Genomic DNA, 14,090 nt, shown 5'->3' with positions numbered 1-14,090 from the left:
GCTAAACTGTTTACTGAAGGGACAAAAGAATGAATGAAGGATCAAAATGAGAAGTTATTAATGATTAGGTTAATAAACACTAGCAGCTACTCATCTTTTAGGGTCAAGCTGTGTTGGAGAGATTTTTAAAATTTTGCTTACATTAATATTTTGTTGCATCTCCTGAACTACCAAATTTAGGAATAAAATAGTAATTTATTACTGGGATTATCCATTGCATTAAAAATCACATCTCATTGCAAGAAGAACATGTACTTGTCTTATATTGCTGAGTAAAATTACCAAAATGTTAGTCACTTAAAACAACACATATTTGTTATCTCACAGTTCTGGAGGCCAGAAGTCAGGGTAGGACTCAGGTGATTGAAATCCTTAGGGTCTCAAAAGGCTAAAATCAAGGAGTAAGCTGGGGCTGGGGTCTTATCTGGAGCATGGAGTCCTCCTGCAAACTCATGCAGATGATTGGAGGAGTTCAGCCCCTCTGGGTTGTAACAATGGTCCCCACTTTATTGCTGGCTGCCACCTGGGGGATGATCTCACGTTCCCAAGGCCACCTGCCACTCTTTGCCACATGGCCCTCTTCCTAACATGGCATTTGCTCCTTTAAGACCAGCAGGAGCAGTTGTTGCAATGTAGTATCTCTCTGCCTTCTTCCATTAGACTCTCTTCTAGAACGTTCATCTGATGAGGTCAAACCCATCCAGGCTAACCTCTCTTTTGATTACCTCAAAGCCAACTTATTAGGGACCTCAATTACATCTGCAAAATCCCTTTTCCACATGGGGTAACATAATCATCAAGGGATAGGCCATCATGTTCACAGGTTCTCCCTGCATTCAAGGGGAGGGGTTTATACAAGGGTGTACACCAGGGGGAAGTAATACTGAGGTCATCTCAGAATTCTGTGAATCACAGCCCACCTGCTGGCTGCCAATGCTTCATTTCCCTCTCAAATGCAAAAGCATAATCAAGGTTCCCAAGAGTATCATCTTGTTACAATATCAACTCAAAGTCAAATCTCACCATCTAAATCATCTAAATCCGGCACAGATGAGGCTGCTGGGTGAAACACGTCAGAAGTCTGAAGTACGGTCCCTGAGGTACAATTCCTTTCCATATGGACCCAAGAACCTGAGGAGACAAGTTGTCTTTCCTCAACAATCCCAACATACAATGGTGGGAAAGGCGTAGGATAATAGTTACAGACATTCAGGTTCCAGAAAGGGGAGAATGGAAAATAAAAAAGGAGTCAATGTCCTTAACCCAGCATGGTACGTATTGGACTTTTCTTGATTAAATTTCAAGTCTGTGGCTCTTGACTCTGCCCTCGGGGTTCCTGGTTCTGCTTTCAGCACTGACCTTCCTTTTTTATAAAGGAAATGTTTGCACAGGAGTAGTTCTATCAGATTGCTTGCTGCCTTTAAAATTTGGGGGCTCTGACAGCTTCTTTCCAACTGGTACTTCCTCTGTCCATTTCAGTGCAAGCTGGTAGTGTTTCTGCTGAAATAATTTTCTCAAGAACCTTATGGACTTTGCTTGGATTCCACTGGATTTTGCTGCGTAGACAAAGACCACATTCATAAATCTTTTGAGAGAATCCCTTCTCTCTCCTTGGCTTCTGTGAGACAGTTAAGGGTCAGTGCCCCTAAACCTCCTCCAGGCGTTCTAATTTGATTTAGAAGATCTGTGAAGCACAATCTGTTAGTCTTTTTGTCACTGAGTATTCTGCCCTTTTGATGTTTCTGAGACTTGTGAAAAAGGGTGCACAGTCACACACTGGGCCTCTTTATTCTGCCATGCATTCAGCAGTCTTTTCTGATTTAACATCTTTTGCCATCTGGAGAGGCTGAGGATTTTCAAAATCATCCAGTTCTAATTCCTTCCTACTCAACAGTTCTTCCCTCTTTTGATCTCTGTCATCTTGCAGTTAACTATAAGCAGCAAGGAGAAACCAGGCCAGACCTTCAACACTTTCCTCCATATTCTACTTAAATATGTGCTTGTCACTTACAAGTCCTGTTTGTCACACATCTGCGTGATGCAATTTCACAAAGGTTTCCACCACTACAAAAGAAGAATATCCCTCCTTCTAGTTTCTAATAACATGCTCTACTTCCTTCTGAGCCCTCCCTGGACAAGCCCTCCAAATCCACATTTCTACTGAAAACTTCTCAAATTTAACAAAAGGCATGAATATACACATCCAAGATGTTCAATGAACGAACTCCAAACAGGATAAACCCAAATAGAACCACACCATGGCATATTATAACCAAACTGTTGAATGCCAAAGACAAAGAGAGAATTCTAAAAGCTATAAGAGAAGTACTGTACCACATACAAGAGAGCCTCAACAAGATTAAGTGCTCATTTCTTATCAGAACCCATGGATGCAAGAAGGAAGTAGGATGATATGTGTTAAATGAGTGCAAAAAAATTGCCAGCCAAGAATTCTATATCCAGCAAAACTGTCTTTCAAAACTGAGGGAGAGTTTAAGACGTTCTCAGGTAATGAAAAGATAAGGGAGCTCATCATCACTAAACTGGCCATACAAGAGATGCTAATAAGAGTTCTGCAGGTTGAAAGGGAAGGGACAATAGACAATAGATCAAAGCCACATTAAGAAATAAAGATTTTTCATGAGGGTAATGACAAGGGTAAATATAAATGCCACTACTATTGTAGTTTTGGTTTGTCAGTCCACTTTTTACTTCCTATATGATCTAAAAGGAAAATGAATAAAATGTCATGTGAGAGCACTGGTTTTGTACCCATGTATAAACATTTAATTTGTGACAAGAACTATACGAAAGTCAGGGGATGGAGTGGTACAGGAATATAGCTTGCGTATGCTATTGAAGTTAAGTTGGTATCAAAGAAAATGAGATCGTTATTGATTTAGGATGTTAAATTTAAGCCCCGTGGTAATTACAAGAAAAATACTGGAGAATATGCACATTCATAGAGATAGATATTAGAGTACAGGTTGCCAGGGGCAAGGGGTAGGGGAAATGAGGCATTAATGCCTAATAGGTGTAAGGTTTCTGTTTGGGGAGATGGGAAAGTTTTGTAAGGGCAGGTGGTGAGGGTTCTGCTGTATTGTGAATGTGATCAATCCCATTGAGCAATATACTTGGGAGTGTTTGGGATGGGAAAGTTTATATTGTACACGTGTTCCCACAATTTGAAAAAAAGAAAGAGCAACTAAAGAGACAATGACCATTAAATGCAACACATGATCCTGGAAGGGATTTAGCAAGGGAGAAGAAAAGGCTCAAAGGGAAATCATTGGGGCATATGAAAAAAATTGAAATACAGACTAAGTTTTAAACCAAAAAATTTCTTGAACTTGTTATTCTTAGGAAATACACAGAAGTATTGAGGGTTCAAGGAGCATGATGTATACTATTTACATCCAAGTGTTCAGAAAACAGATTGAGATAGATAGATGGAAAAATGAAAGAATGATAAGGCAAATGTGGCAAAATGTTAAAATTGGAGGATCTGGGTATCTGGGGGCAGGATGGAGGGGTATGCTGGAGTTCTCTGTATGGAGTTTGGATTATTCTTGTAACTGTCCTATAAGTTTGAAAGTATTTCAAATTAAAAAGCTAAAAAATCACACTAACTTTAGACACTTTTTAAAACATTTGGGTGATTCCTTAGAGAATATCAGAGTCATCATAATCAACAGCATTTCTTTTTGTTGTAACTGTAGAATTGCTGGCTAATTACTGAAGGGTTCACAGAATGCCATTTAACACAGTGTGTAATATTATTCAGAGATACAATTTTTTCTCATGCATTGGTATTTCCAAATTTTGTATTTCCAAAACTGCTTAACATCTTAGTATAGGAAAATGTATTCTCTTAGTTCCTCATATTGCACTGTAAACCACTGATCCAGATAATCAATAGCCTTGTAGAACATGATGCCCATGGGCAACATGGTATGATCCAACGCAACTGTCAATAGATCCATGAAAAGAAAACCACATACTTTCAATAATCCAGGTAAGAATTAGCCAATATACAGCCTATTTATCTCAAACTGGATCCCTTTTTCTTTTTCCACTAATATATTTCCAAGCTGGTTCTCCTTGATAATTGTTGCCTTGTGGTCCAAAAAAGCAAATGAGTTGCAATGGCAAATAAATTTTACTGTCAGTCTTAGAATATATTTAAATAAATCATCTTTCTTAGAGAATACAAGCCAAAATTAGTACTTAAAATGATTTTTTTTTTCTCTTTTGGATTACTCATGCATATGCCCTTCTCCTTTGGGTAAATTTTTTAAGAGCAGACTGAGCACTTTAAGTAATTCAAATGCAAAGTACCATGGTGAGTATTAAAACTGCTAAAACCTAATAAAGTAAGAGAGTGGCCCTTTGGTGATAATACTGATTTTTTGTGCTGTCCCTAGGTTTCAAAATTGCTCCCTAGGATAATGTCTGAACACTATTCTTCTGCAGGGAACTTTTTTAGCAGAAGCTAGCAGCAGGATGATGATGTTAAGCAGGGCACCAACCTCTGGCAGAGCTGAGGAAAGTGAAAGAGGAAGGGTTAGGAAGCCAGGAGAGGAAGGAATGTGACACTTAGGCGAGCAGTTGAGGGGGGAGGCAGTTCTCAAGCCGCAGTTCAATGATCATATGATCTTCCTATTACTAATATCAGAGATGTTTTCACTGCAAATGTTGGCATTTAATGTAGGGTTTATAAAATGCTTCTCATGTGCAATGTGGAACCTAAAACTCTGGTGAATTTATAATAAGAACCTCTACACCTCCATTCTACCCTCATTCTTTTCCTTTTCCATAATTTACTCAGAAAAAAATAAAATGATGTGCAAGTATATTCATCTTTGCATCCATTAATCCCAAGAATTTAGAATGTTCCAGAATAGAAGTGAATAAAAGCTCCTTGCTATAATTTTACTTTAGTCTTATACTTGTAGTCATGTGAAAACAGCATACTATATGATTACAGAATGCAAGCAAAATATGTAGGCATAAGAGCAGTCAATGGGAATAGAAGAATCAAAGTTCAGTTTGTTAGGCACTTTACACTGGCATAGATGAGCAAAGCAAAACTGACAGCTATTTTTATTATCATAATCACCATCATCATCACCACAATCACCTTAATCATCTCCAACATAAATATCACCATCACTTCACCACCATCATTATCAGAAAATGGGCGCTTTTGTCTTCTCCCTCGAAAGAGACAAAATTCTAAATAAGAGAACTCATATGATTAAGAGTCAGGCCTTAAATTCTTGCCTCAGTTCTGCCAAACAAATTATTATGGGGTTGGGTATGTGCAAGAAAAGTCAATTCACTTCTTTAGGCTTTTGTTTTTTTAAAATTTGAATTCACAAAATGTGAAGGGTTTAAATAGATGGTCTCTAAACTGTTCTCCTAAAAATATCCTATGGATATAAGACAACATTCCAACAGATACTAGAATATTAATAAATATATTCCAAGCACTTCCCAACACTGTACTGAGATACTACTTTATAAAAACATAGGAGCCAAGAAAATGTAAAGATAGTTTCTTAATATTTGAGTAAGATGATACTGATTCTGATTTAGTCTCTTAATCTTTAATCAATATTAACATGCCATTCTTGTCATGTACCTGTCAACAACAATGGAAATAAAACAATGCAAAATTCTCTCCAAGTCGCTAATATTGAATAAGATGTCACCATCTGAGAAACTTGAAATTCCCTCTAATCATTCAGGTAAATAGAACTTCCTCACTTTCTCATTAAAGACCCTGAACATAAGTGCAAACTACACATTTCCAATAGCAACACTGGTTAAAGTCCACTTCTTGATGCTTCGAAAGTTTCTTCCCTTGCCTGGAATACCTAGATTTCAATGCATCAATACTCAGTTGATACCCATACACTTCACCATAGGATGTCTTTGCTCTTAGGTGGTAGAATTCTGCACACTTCTAAGCCTATGCAGAAAAGCATCAAGACAACATTGCAGAAGTGACATGACAGAGAGGATAATTAGGTTTAAGCCGAGACTTACTATAAATTTATGATCTTAGATCATCACTGAGAAGCCACGTTGATACTCTTCCCAAGAATCAGAATACTTCTTCCACTGGGCAGGAACATGAAGGGGAGCTTGTTCTTTCTTCCCATGTAGGAAAACTACCCTGTTGTTTCCAGATTAAAGAGCCCACCCACTTGAATGATTTCAGAGATCATCAGTTACATGCATTTGGGTGCTATGTTTTAGCTCTAACATACAGACCTATTTCGAATGACATATGCATGGCATGCTAAATTCACCACGTCTTGTATCAGCATATTTCAAAGATTCACAAAAGTTAAACAATCTTAAAGTTGAATGGGACCTTAGAGGTTAGCCATCTTCCCCTTATCCAACATACATGTTTCCCCTACACCCTTCATACCAGAGGATAAACCATTTTCAAACGAGATCACCTTTCTATCCATGTCCTCCGTAGGTATCCATTCCATTTTTGGATTCTGCAATACCTAAAAGCTAGACTTTTTTCCCCCTCAATTGCATTAAATTGCTTCCTTATGATTTTCAAACATTAGTCTTATCTTTCAGATATTGATCCCATATCACCAGCATAAATTCAAGTAAGTATCACATTTTGGACAAAAACTCATCTCTAAAGTGAATATCTCTTCTCCTTTGGCCTTTCCTCATGATTCCAGATGCTTCTGCATCCTCGTCAGTCTCTTCCGACTGATTATGCTCCTCCTTATTAATAATACCCAGAAAAGAACAGACTATGCCATTTGCATTTTGACCAGCACAAGCTTCCCAAGAGCTGTTTAGTGCCCTTTCTTTAATGCAGGCTAACACTGCATGAGACACTTTTGTTGGTTATAAAAAGACAGTACTGGCTCATACTGATTCTGAATGAAACAAAAGCTTAGTGATTCCTAGGAGTCAGGGTCCTCCAGTCTATGGTTGCTTGGTTAATTTTTGAAATTTTTTTCATTTATTCCCTATTACATTTTATGGTTTGGTTTTGGTAAAAACAGCAGATTTTTATGATATTTAAAAATCTTGATTATACCATCTAATGGTCAGCGTTTTAATCAACTACTGAAATGAAGGTGTCGACAGTAGCATGCCATTTATATCTGACACAAACCTAGTAAAGATAGTAAAGACATTGGATGGTGGTATCAAGATTTAGAAAGACTGAGTAGTATTCAGTAATTTTGGTGCCATAGAATTCTTCGACTGGGTAATTAGAGAGGAATCTAAAGTCCCAAATATTTATTTATTATATAAAATAATTGAGCTAATACATGTAAAGTTTACTGATTTAAAAAAATATTGGCAACTTTGCTCCTGACAATAAGATAAATCCTTGAAATTTCAAAAATATTTTATTATCTTTTCTATTCAAACAAAAAGTACACAGTTTCAAAATACAAGGTAAAGCTGAATTTCTCAGGTTTTTTCTCCGGTGCATACGTTTGTAAAACATGAAATACTCAAGGTTTCTAAAGAACACTCCAAATATATCTCTCTTTATATATATGAGATTATTTATTAGAGCATACATCACTAAAATTGCTTTGCTTTGCACCTTAACTCTGGGTGTCATCCAATGTGTCGTCGTAAGAATTCTCTGCAACTTTCTCTATTTACTGTCTTTCCATGCAACTCTCCCTCTTTACCTACTTTACTTGAAACTCTGTAGTTGTAATCCTATTTGAAATAAAGGGAACTGCAAAAGAAGCTTACTAAAGAGAACCTACCAAATATTTTTATGCAGGTTTTTAAGATTTAAACTCAAACTTCATCAGAAGCTGCTACATCAGTTCCAGATGCTTCCTAAGAGCTAAACCAAAGACAAACAAAAGCCATCATTTCCCAATTGAATAATGGAAACCATCTTAAGCAAGATGGTGAGGCACAGGCCGAAATAAGTAATCAAAACACAATACGTAACCACTTTGTGTCACCAGATCAAAAATGAAGGAAAGGGAAATAAGCGATTTTAACAACTTATAAAAGAACACCTGTTGTGCTCAAACACCATCAGCAGTTTATGCAGACTTGCGTCATATCACAGATTTGAAGGACAATCAAGAGCAGAGAGTCTTACGTTCTTGAAAGGATGTGAAGAGCATCTGAAACCGGCTGTTCCGACTGCCCTCGTCTGCCCACATGCGGATCACCCCAAGCCCCGTCCTCAACATCACATCGTTGGCCACCGTGCTACAGAATTTTGCTTTCAAATCCTCCACGGAGCTGCTCCCATCGTACACAGCCACAAAATTCCTTTTGCATTCATTCGAATTCTGCATCTCGTAGTCCAAGAATCGTAAGTAGATCTGCAAAACAACAAAGGTAAAATAATATCTCCAAATCAAAATGCAAAAGTGGCTCATGAAGCACCAGAACTTCCTTTCTCTTGTTGAGCTCACAAGAGACCCTTGATTGCAATCAATTTTATTATTTTTGCCCATGTGGATGGCAGGATATAATGACATGCGAGTAAGGACAAACTTACTTTTATCATTCTTTCCCTCAATTTACCATTTCCTTATGTCTTCTCATAACTTATCTAGAATCACTTATTAGTTTTTGCACACTTATGCACTGTTTTTTGCTCAGCACAAACAGGGTTTCACATATTTCTGATACATTTCTGTTACATTTCCATGGCTTTCATTTACTTTCAAAAGTTATGGAAATAATTTGCATTAATACCAAAAGAAAACAAAAATGATCTAAAGGACAGTTTCTGATTTCATTTTGGTCATTTGTTTCATGTTATTACAGTTTCATTTTGAAGGTAGAGTATAGTAAAAGAAAAACACAGCGAGTTGAAGAGCATTCTTGCAGTAACATAAGATCAAGCCATTTAGATAAGTCCATGTAAAGTAAAATTAAATTAGGTTACATGTAAGGAGTACAAAGTAGTGGGTATTTACCACGTACGTTATTTTTTAATACTCCCAACAACTCTATAAAGCAGCTCATTTCATTGTCATATTCAGATGAGGAAACAGACTCAGATGGTATAAACTGGAAATTAGCCATCAGATCCTGCTGACTCCCTAGATGACAATGCTTCCAAAATATTACACTCCATCAGGGATAGTGTTTATAGTCAATAGGAATTTTTTGGCTATGTACCAGTGTGCATTCAAAAATCACACATAATTACTTCAACCAGAGATAATTCTGCAAAGAAGCTGTGTGTCCATTCAGCATCCATCCACAGCTTCTTACTTTATCCCTGGCAACATGCATGGAACTGATGATATAATGGTGAACAAAATGCAATTGAGAACCAATGCTGGAAAAAAGTGGGTAGCACACAGCATAAATGTCCAACTGTGAGAAGCTATATGAAGTGAAAACCAAATATTACTACAAAAGGGGTATCTAGAATGGATCTCAAATAAAGAAGCCATTCCTCTTACAGCTATCTTCTAAGTGCCTACATTTTTGTTTTAAAGCCTGATACCTATAGGCCATGTTCTCTTAAACCCACTTCTCTTCATATAACACAGATAAAAATTAGAGACATGTATTCAATTTAAAATTCATCTATCATCACTCCATATGCATTTTCTTACATATTTCATAATGTGAATCTCATAAGAAACAATTTCCCCAGATCCAGTACTTCTACCCTAAAATTTAAGTTTCACTATTTCACTTTAGAAAAATTTTCTCTTTTGCTTTCTATTTTCTTATCAAATTTGGCACCAATTCCTGTCAATTTTACCCCACTGGCACTTCTGTGATATTTCAAGGGTCTCCCAACTGCCCTGGATATTTCTAAGCTACTAATTCTCCATGGATCCCCACAGCCCAGTCCAGCCAAAGTTATATTTCTAAGAAACAAATCTAATAGTCATACTTCTTTATCTAAAACCTTTAATTGGCTTCCAAGAATTATAATTAAAATTTTAAAAACCATAAGTTAGAAAATTTCCCTTCTTATATCCCAACATTACACACTTATTTTCATGAAAACAATACATTCTGCACATGCATTCATTCTGCATGAAATAATCACCCTACATTTCCTGTCTAGCGACTTCTTCCTGGTTTTTCAAGGTGTAATTCAATTGTTAAGTACTGACTGCAGAATTTTCACTGTTCCCATTCCCCGACTGTTGTATCCTCTATACCCTTTGTGATAAATCATGATTTTGAACATCTTTTAAGCTTAGTTACAGGTTATCTGTCCCTTCTGCTAAACTATCTGTTCCTGAAAAGCTAGGGCACTAGCAAGCATTTTCATATTCTAAGCATTTAGCAGTGTTTTTCACAGTGTAAGCACTCCATAGAAGTTGGCAAATGGATATGCTTGTGAATAACTGATTAGAACAATTTTTGTGACTTCATTTGTTCAGCATTCATCAAATATTGGACACCTATAGGTCAGACTTTTTTTTAAATGCTATAAATAATAATAATTACACATGATAACTGACATTTTATTATTTGCAGTTGGAAATTACATGCACTAATTCTCAAAACGAGGTATTTGTAACAGAGACCTAAACTGTGGCACAAAAGCAGACAACAGTGTGTTGCAGAGCTAAGTGAAAATAAAATGTGAAGAGTCCAAAGTAAGGAACTCCTCATATAGTTTTGAGGAGGAAGAATAAAAACAGAGAAATAATAGGCAAATAACCAAGTTGAGAAACACTGGAAAGTACCTGAGTTTTAGTATGCTTTTCGCAGTAAGGTTTTTGTTCATAGGCAATCTGTAATATGTCAGTTGGAAGCTATCCTAAAATTTCCAAATACTTTGATGCTGATTTTAAATTCACCACCACAACTACAGGCTTATGAAACAAACGTAAGTCCTAAGAAAGCCTGCATTTTCTTCACATCCAGGTTATTGTTTTATTCAGTACATCAAAAGATCAAATATTACTTTCATAGCCCATCTGTGATCTACTCTACCCCCAAAAATCTTATATTCCTAAAAATATCCAGATAATTCTAGAAACACCCACTTTAAAAAGACATCTGAAAATGTAAAACTTTCCAAGGTTTTATTAACCAGTGTATTTGTTAATTCAGATTCTAAAATGCTGTGCAATAAATTCAACATAGCTTATTACCTCTCAAAAGAATATGGTATTACAGTTGTAAGTACATAAACTTACCAACTGAGAAAACACTGATTAAGAGTAAATGAAAAAGTTCCTTTTGAGTGTAATGCAAAATGATCCCTCCCATGCACACAGAAGGAAAAATAAAGACAGTTTGACTAATTCAAGAAGGAAAAATATTTCATCATCTTATGTTTTAAGGTTGATTCGTTTCAGTGGTTTAATCCAAACATGATTTCAAGTTTCCTTTGTACCCTGTATGCATAAATAGCCAATAAAATACAAATTTATTATTAATTAGAAAAAGAAATTTTGCATCATATATTGGCAATTGCTTAAGAAATTGTGCTAATGAATTACTTCATTCCAGTCTCTCAACAACAATAGGCAGGGTTATAACCATTTTGATGTAAGAAAACAAGGTTTGAAAATTTTTAAGTAATTTTCTCAAGATGACACAGACCCTTCAGTAGGCGGCTGGTACTGAACTCAGAGCAGCCTGACACCTTGCTCCTTCCTGCCATACTATACAGCCTCATAGATTTCTTCTAAATTTTAACAGATTTTTGTGTCAGAAAGAAAATTATAATCTTAAAAAATTAAACTACAACCAAATATATAAATAGCTAAGTAAATAAATAGACAAGGCAAAATTGTTTCCCTTTTCTTAAAAGTGCTAGGAAACATATTGACTCTCAAGATACACGAAATTCATAGAAAATAAATGTGTCCCTCTGAAATAAATGGCTTTTCTAAAATTCTTTAGGAGTAAGATTGTCTCTTAGAAGAAGAGGATTGCTATAGTAGAATGGCAATTTGCATATTCTAGTCCATATATTTCATTTGACAGTTCTAGAGAGTGAGTATAATTTTCATCTATGATGATTTACTTGCATTCTTACAGAAATACAATGACTGAAGTCTAAGTGCCTTCTAAATTTAAAGGTCACTCATATTAAAGAGAATACTATTTACAGAGGAAGTGAACAATTACAGCCACTGGATTTTGTATAATCTTTTCTGAAGGATTCAATGATTTTTAATGTCATTTTCTTTATTGCTTAAAAAAAGAAATAAAATAAACCAGTGGGGTTTTGGCTTTATTGGGCCCAGAGCTGTCGGTGCAAATGTCAAATGCCTTTAGCCAGCAAAGTGACCAAGCTTTCCCACATCAGCCCTAGAATATATATAATATTAAAGCTCTTCCTATATTATGATTTAAATGAATATCTTGTCAGCTGAAAATGTGTGCCATAAAAATACAAAAGGAAAGGATTGCCATATGACAATGTTTTTACTAAATTAGAATACTACAGAAAGCTCTGTAGTCCATCTGCTGAAGAATAGAGAAAATGATAATCAGAATAATATATAACTCCAGTAAAATAGTCAGATTATAATCTCTTCTCCGTGAATCATTTTGATGCATTCTCCTTTTTAATCAATCACAGAGAGTTTGAGATGACAAAGCGATTTATTAAACAGGACATGGAAAGCTTCAGAACATACAAGCAATTTCTGGTGATATCTGTCCTCCAAATCATACTAGTTAGAACAGAATCCCTTTTTTAAACTCAAAGCAAGTGTATCTCTTGGTAACTTTACTAAACAACATACTTACAAATAAGAATCTAATACTAACCTCTGAAGTTGGTTCCTCCTCTCATGTCATAATGAAATGTAGAAAACAGCATTATTTGGGACAATTATTCAGGACTTGCCTGAATAGTTTTTTCCATGATACACAAAATTAAATACAAAACCATCCAAAAAATACTGTCTTTACTTTAAATACTATTAGACTATTTTGTAAATGAAATAGCATTCTAAAAACTTGTGTAGCCCAGAACCTCTGCTTTTGCTGTTTAATTTGTAAAAACATGGGCTTTGTTATCAAAATACTTGTTTTAGTTCGCTAATGCTGCAGAATGCAAAACACCAGAGATGGATTGGCTTTTATAAAAAGGGGGTTTATTTGGCTATACAGTTACAGTCTTAAGGCCATAAAGTGTCCAAGGTAACACATCAGTAATCAGGTACCTTCACTGGAGGATGGCAAATGGCGTCCGGAAAACCTCTGTTAGCTGGGAAGGCACGTGGCTGGCGTCTGCTCCAAAGTTCTGGTTTCAAAATGGCTTCTCCCAGGACATTCCTCTCTAGCAAGCTTGCTCCTCTTCAAATAACATCACTCACAGCTGCACTCTGTTTCCTCTCCTTGAGCCAGCTCATTTATATGGCTCCACTGATCAAGGCCCACCCCGAATGGGTGGGACCACACTTCCATGGGAGTATCCCACCAGAGTCACCTCCCACAGCTGGGTGGGGCACATCTCCATGCAAACAACCTAATCCAAACATTCCAACTTAATCCCCACTATTCTGTCTGCCCCACAAGATTGCACCAAAGAATATGGCTTTTTCTGGGGGACATAATACATTCAAACCGGCACAATACTTAAAGGCCATCTGAGTAGCCTTCCAAAATCTGACAGTACAAGAATGAGATTTCATTAATAAATAATGTTGGTAGTTACGGAGTCAGTTAAAATTTTCATTTTGTCTATCCAATTTTATTATTGTCATTTTTGGAGATAATGAGGGAAAATTCCATATTTAGAACCTTTGTTGCTTATCATTGTAGTCAATAATATATCCTATCCTTGGCTTATTGCATTAGTTTTCTATTGCTCCACAACAAAATGCCATAAACTTTGCAGCTTTAAACAATGCCCAGGTATCATCTCAGAGTTCTATAGGTTAGAAGCACATGTGGGCTTAACTGCATCTCTGCTCAGGACATACAGGGCTAATGTCAGTGTTTCAACCAAGGAGCACTGTTGTCCGCAATCTGGGGAAGATGCTTTCAAGCCCATTCAATCCAGTTCCTTCTGGTCAAGGAGTGAGGTCCCCGTTTCCTTGATGGCTGTCAGCCAGGGGTAGCTCTCAGCTCCCAGAAGTCATTCTTAGGTTCTCTGACTCTCT

The 14,090-nt window shown here is 36.4% G+C and overlaps 1 protein-coding gene across 1 annotated transcript in view; it reads right to left on the bottom strand.

The window, feature by feature from the left end:
* Positions 1-14,090, bottom strand: part of NETO1 (neuropilin and tolloid like 1) — a 109,530-nt gene that overhangs the window by 20,743 nt on the left and 74,697 nt on the right. The window contains 1 exon segment of the mRNA XM_037806185.1: positions 8,129-8,357. Within this exon segment, the coding sequence (XP_037662113.1) occupies positions 8,129-8,357 (229 nt within the window).

Source organism: Choloepus didactylus, chromosome 16, assembly GCF_015220235.1.
Source record: "Choloepus didactylus isolate mChoDid1 chromosome 16, mChoDid1.pri, whole genome shotgun sequence".
Lineage (NCBI taxonomy): Eukaryota > Metazoa > Chordata > Mammalia > Pilosa > Megalonychidae > Choloepus > Choloepus didactylus.
Note: the sequence above shows the minus strand (reverse complement) of the source record. Positions and strands in the feature narration are given on the sequence as shown.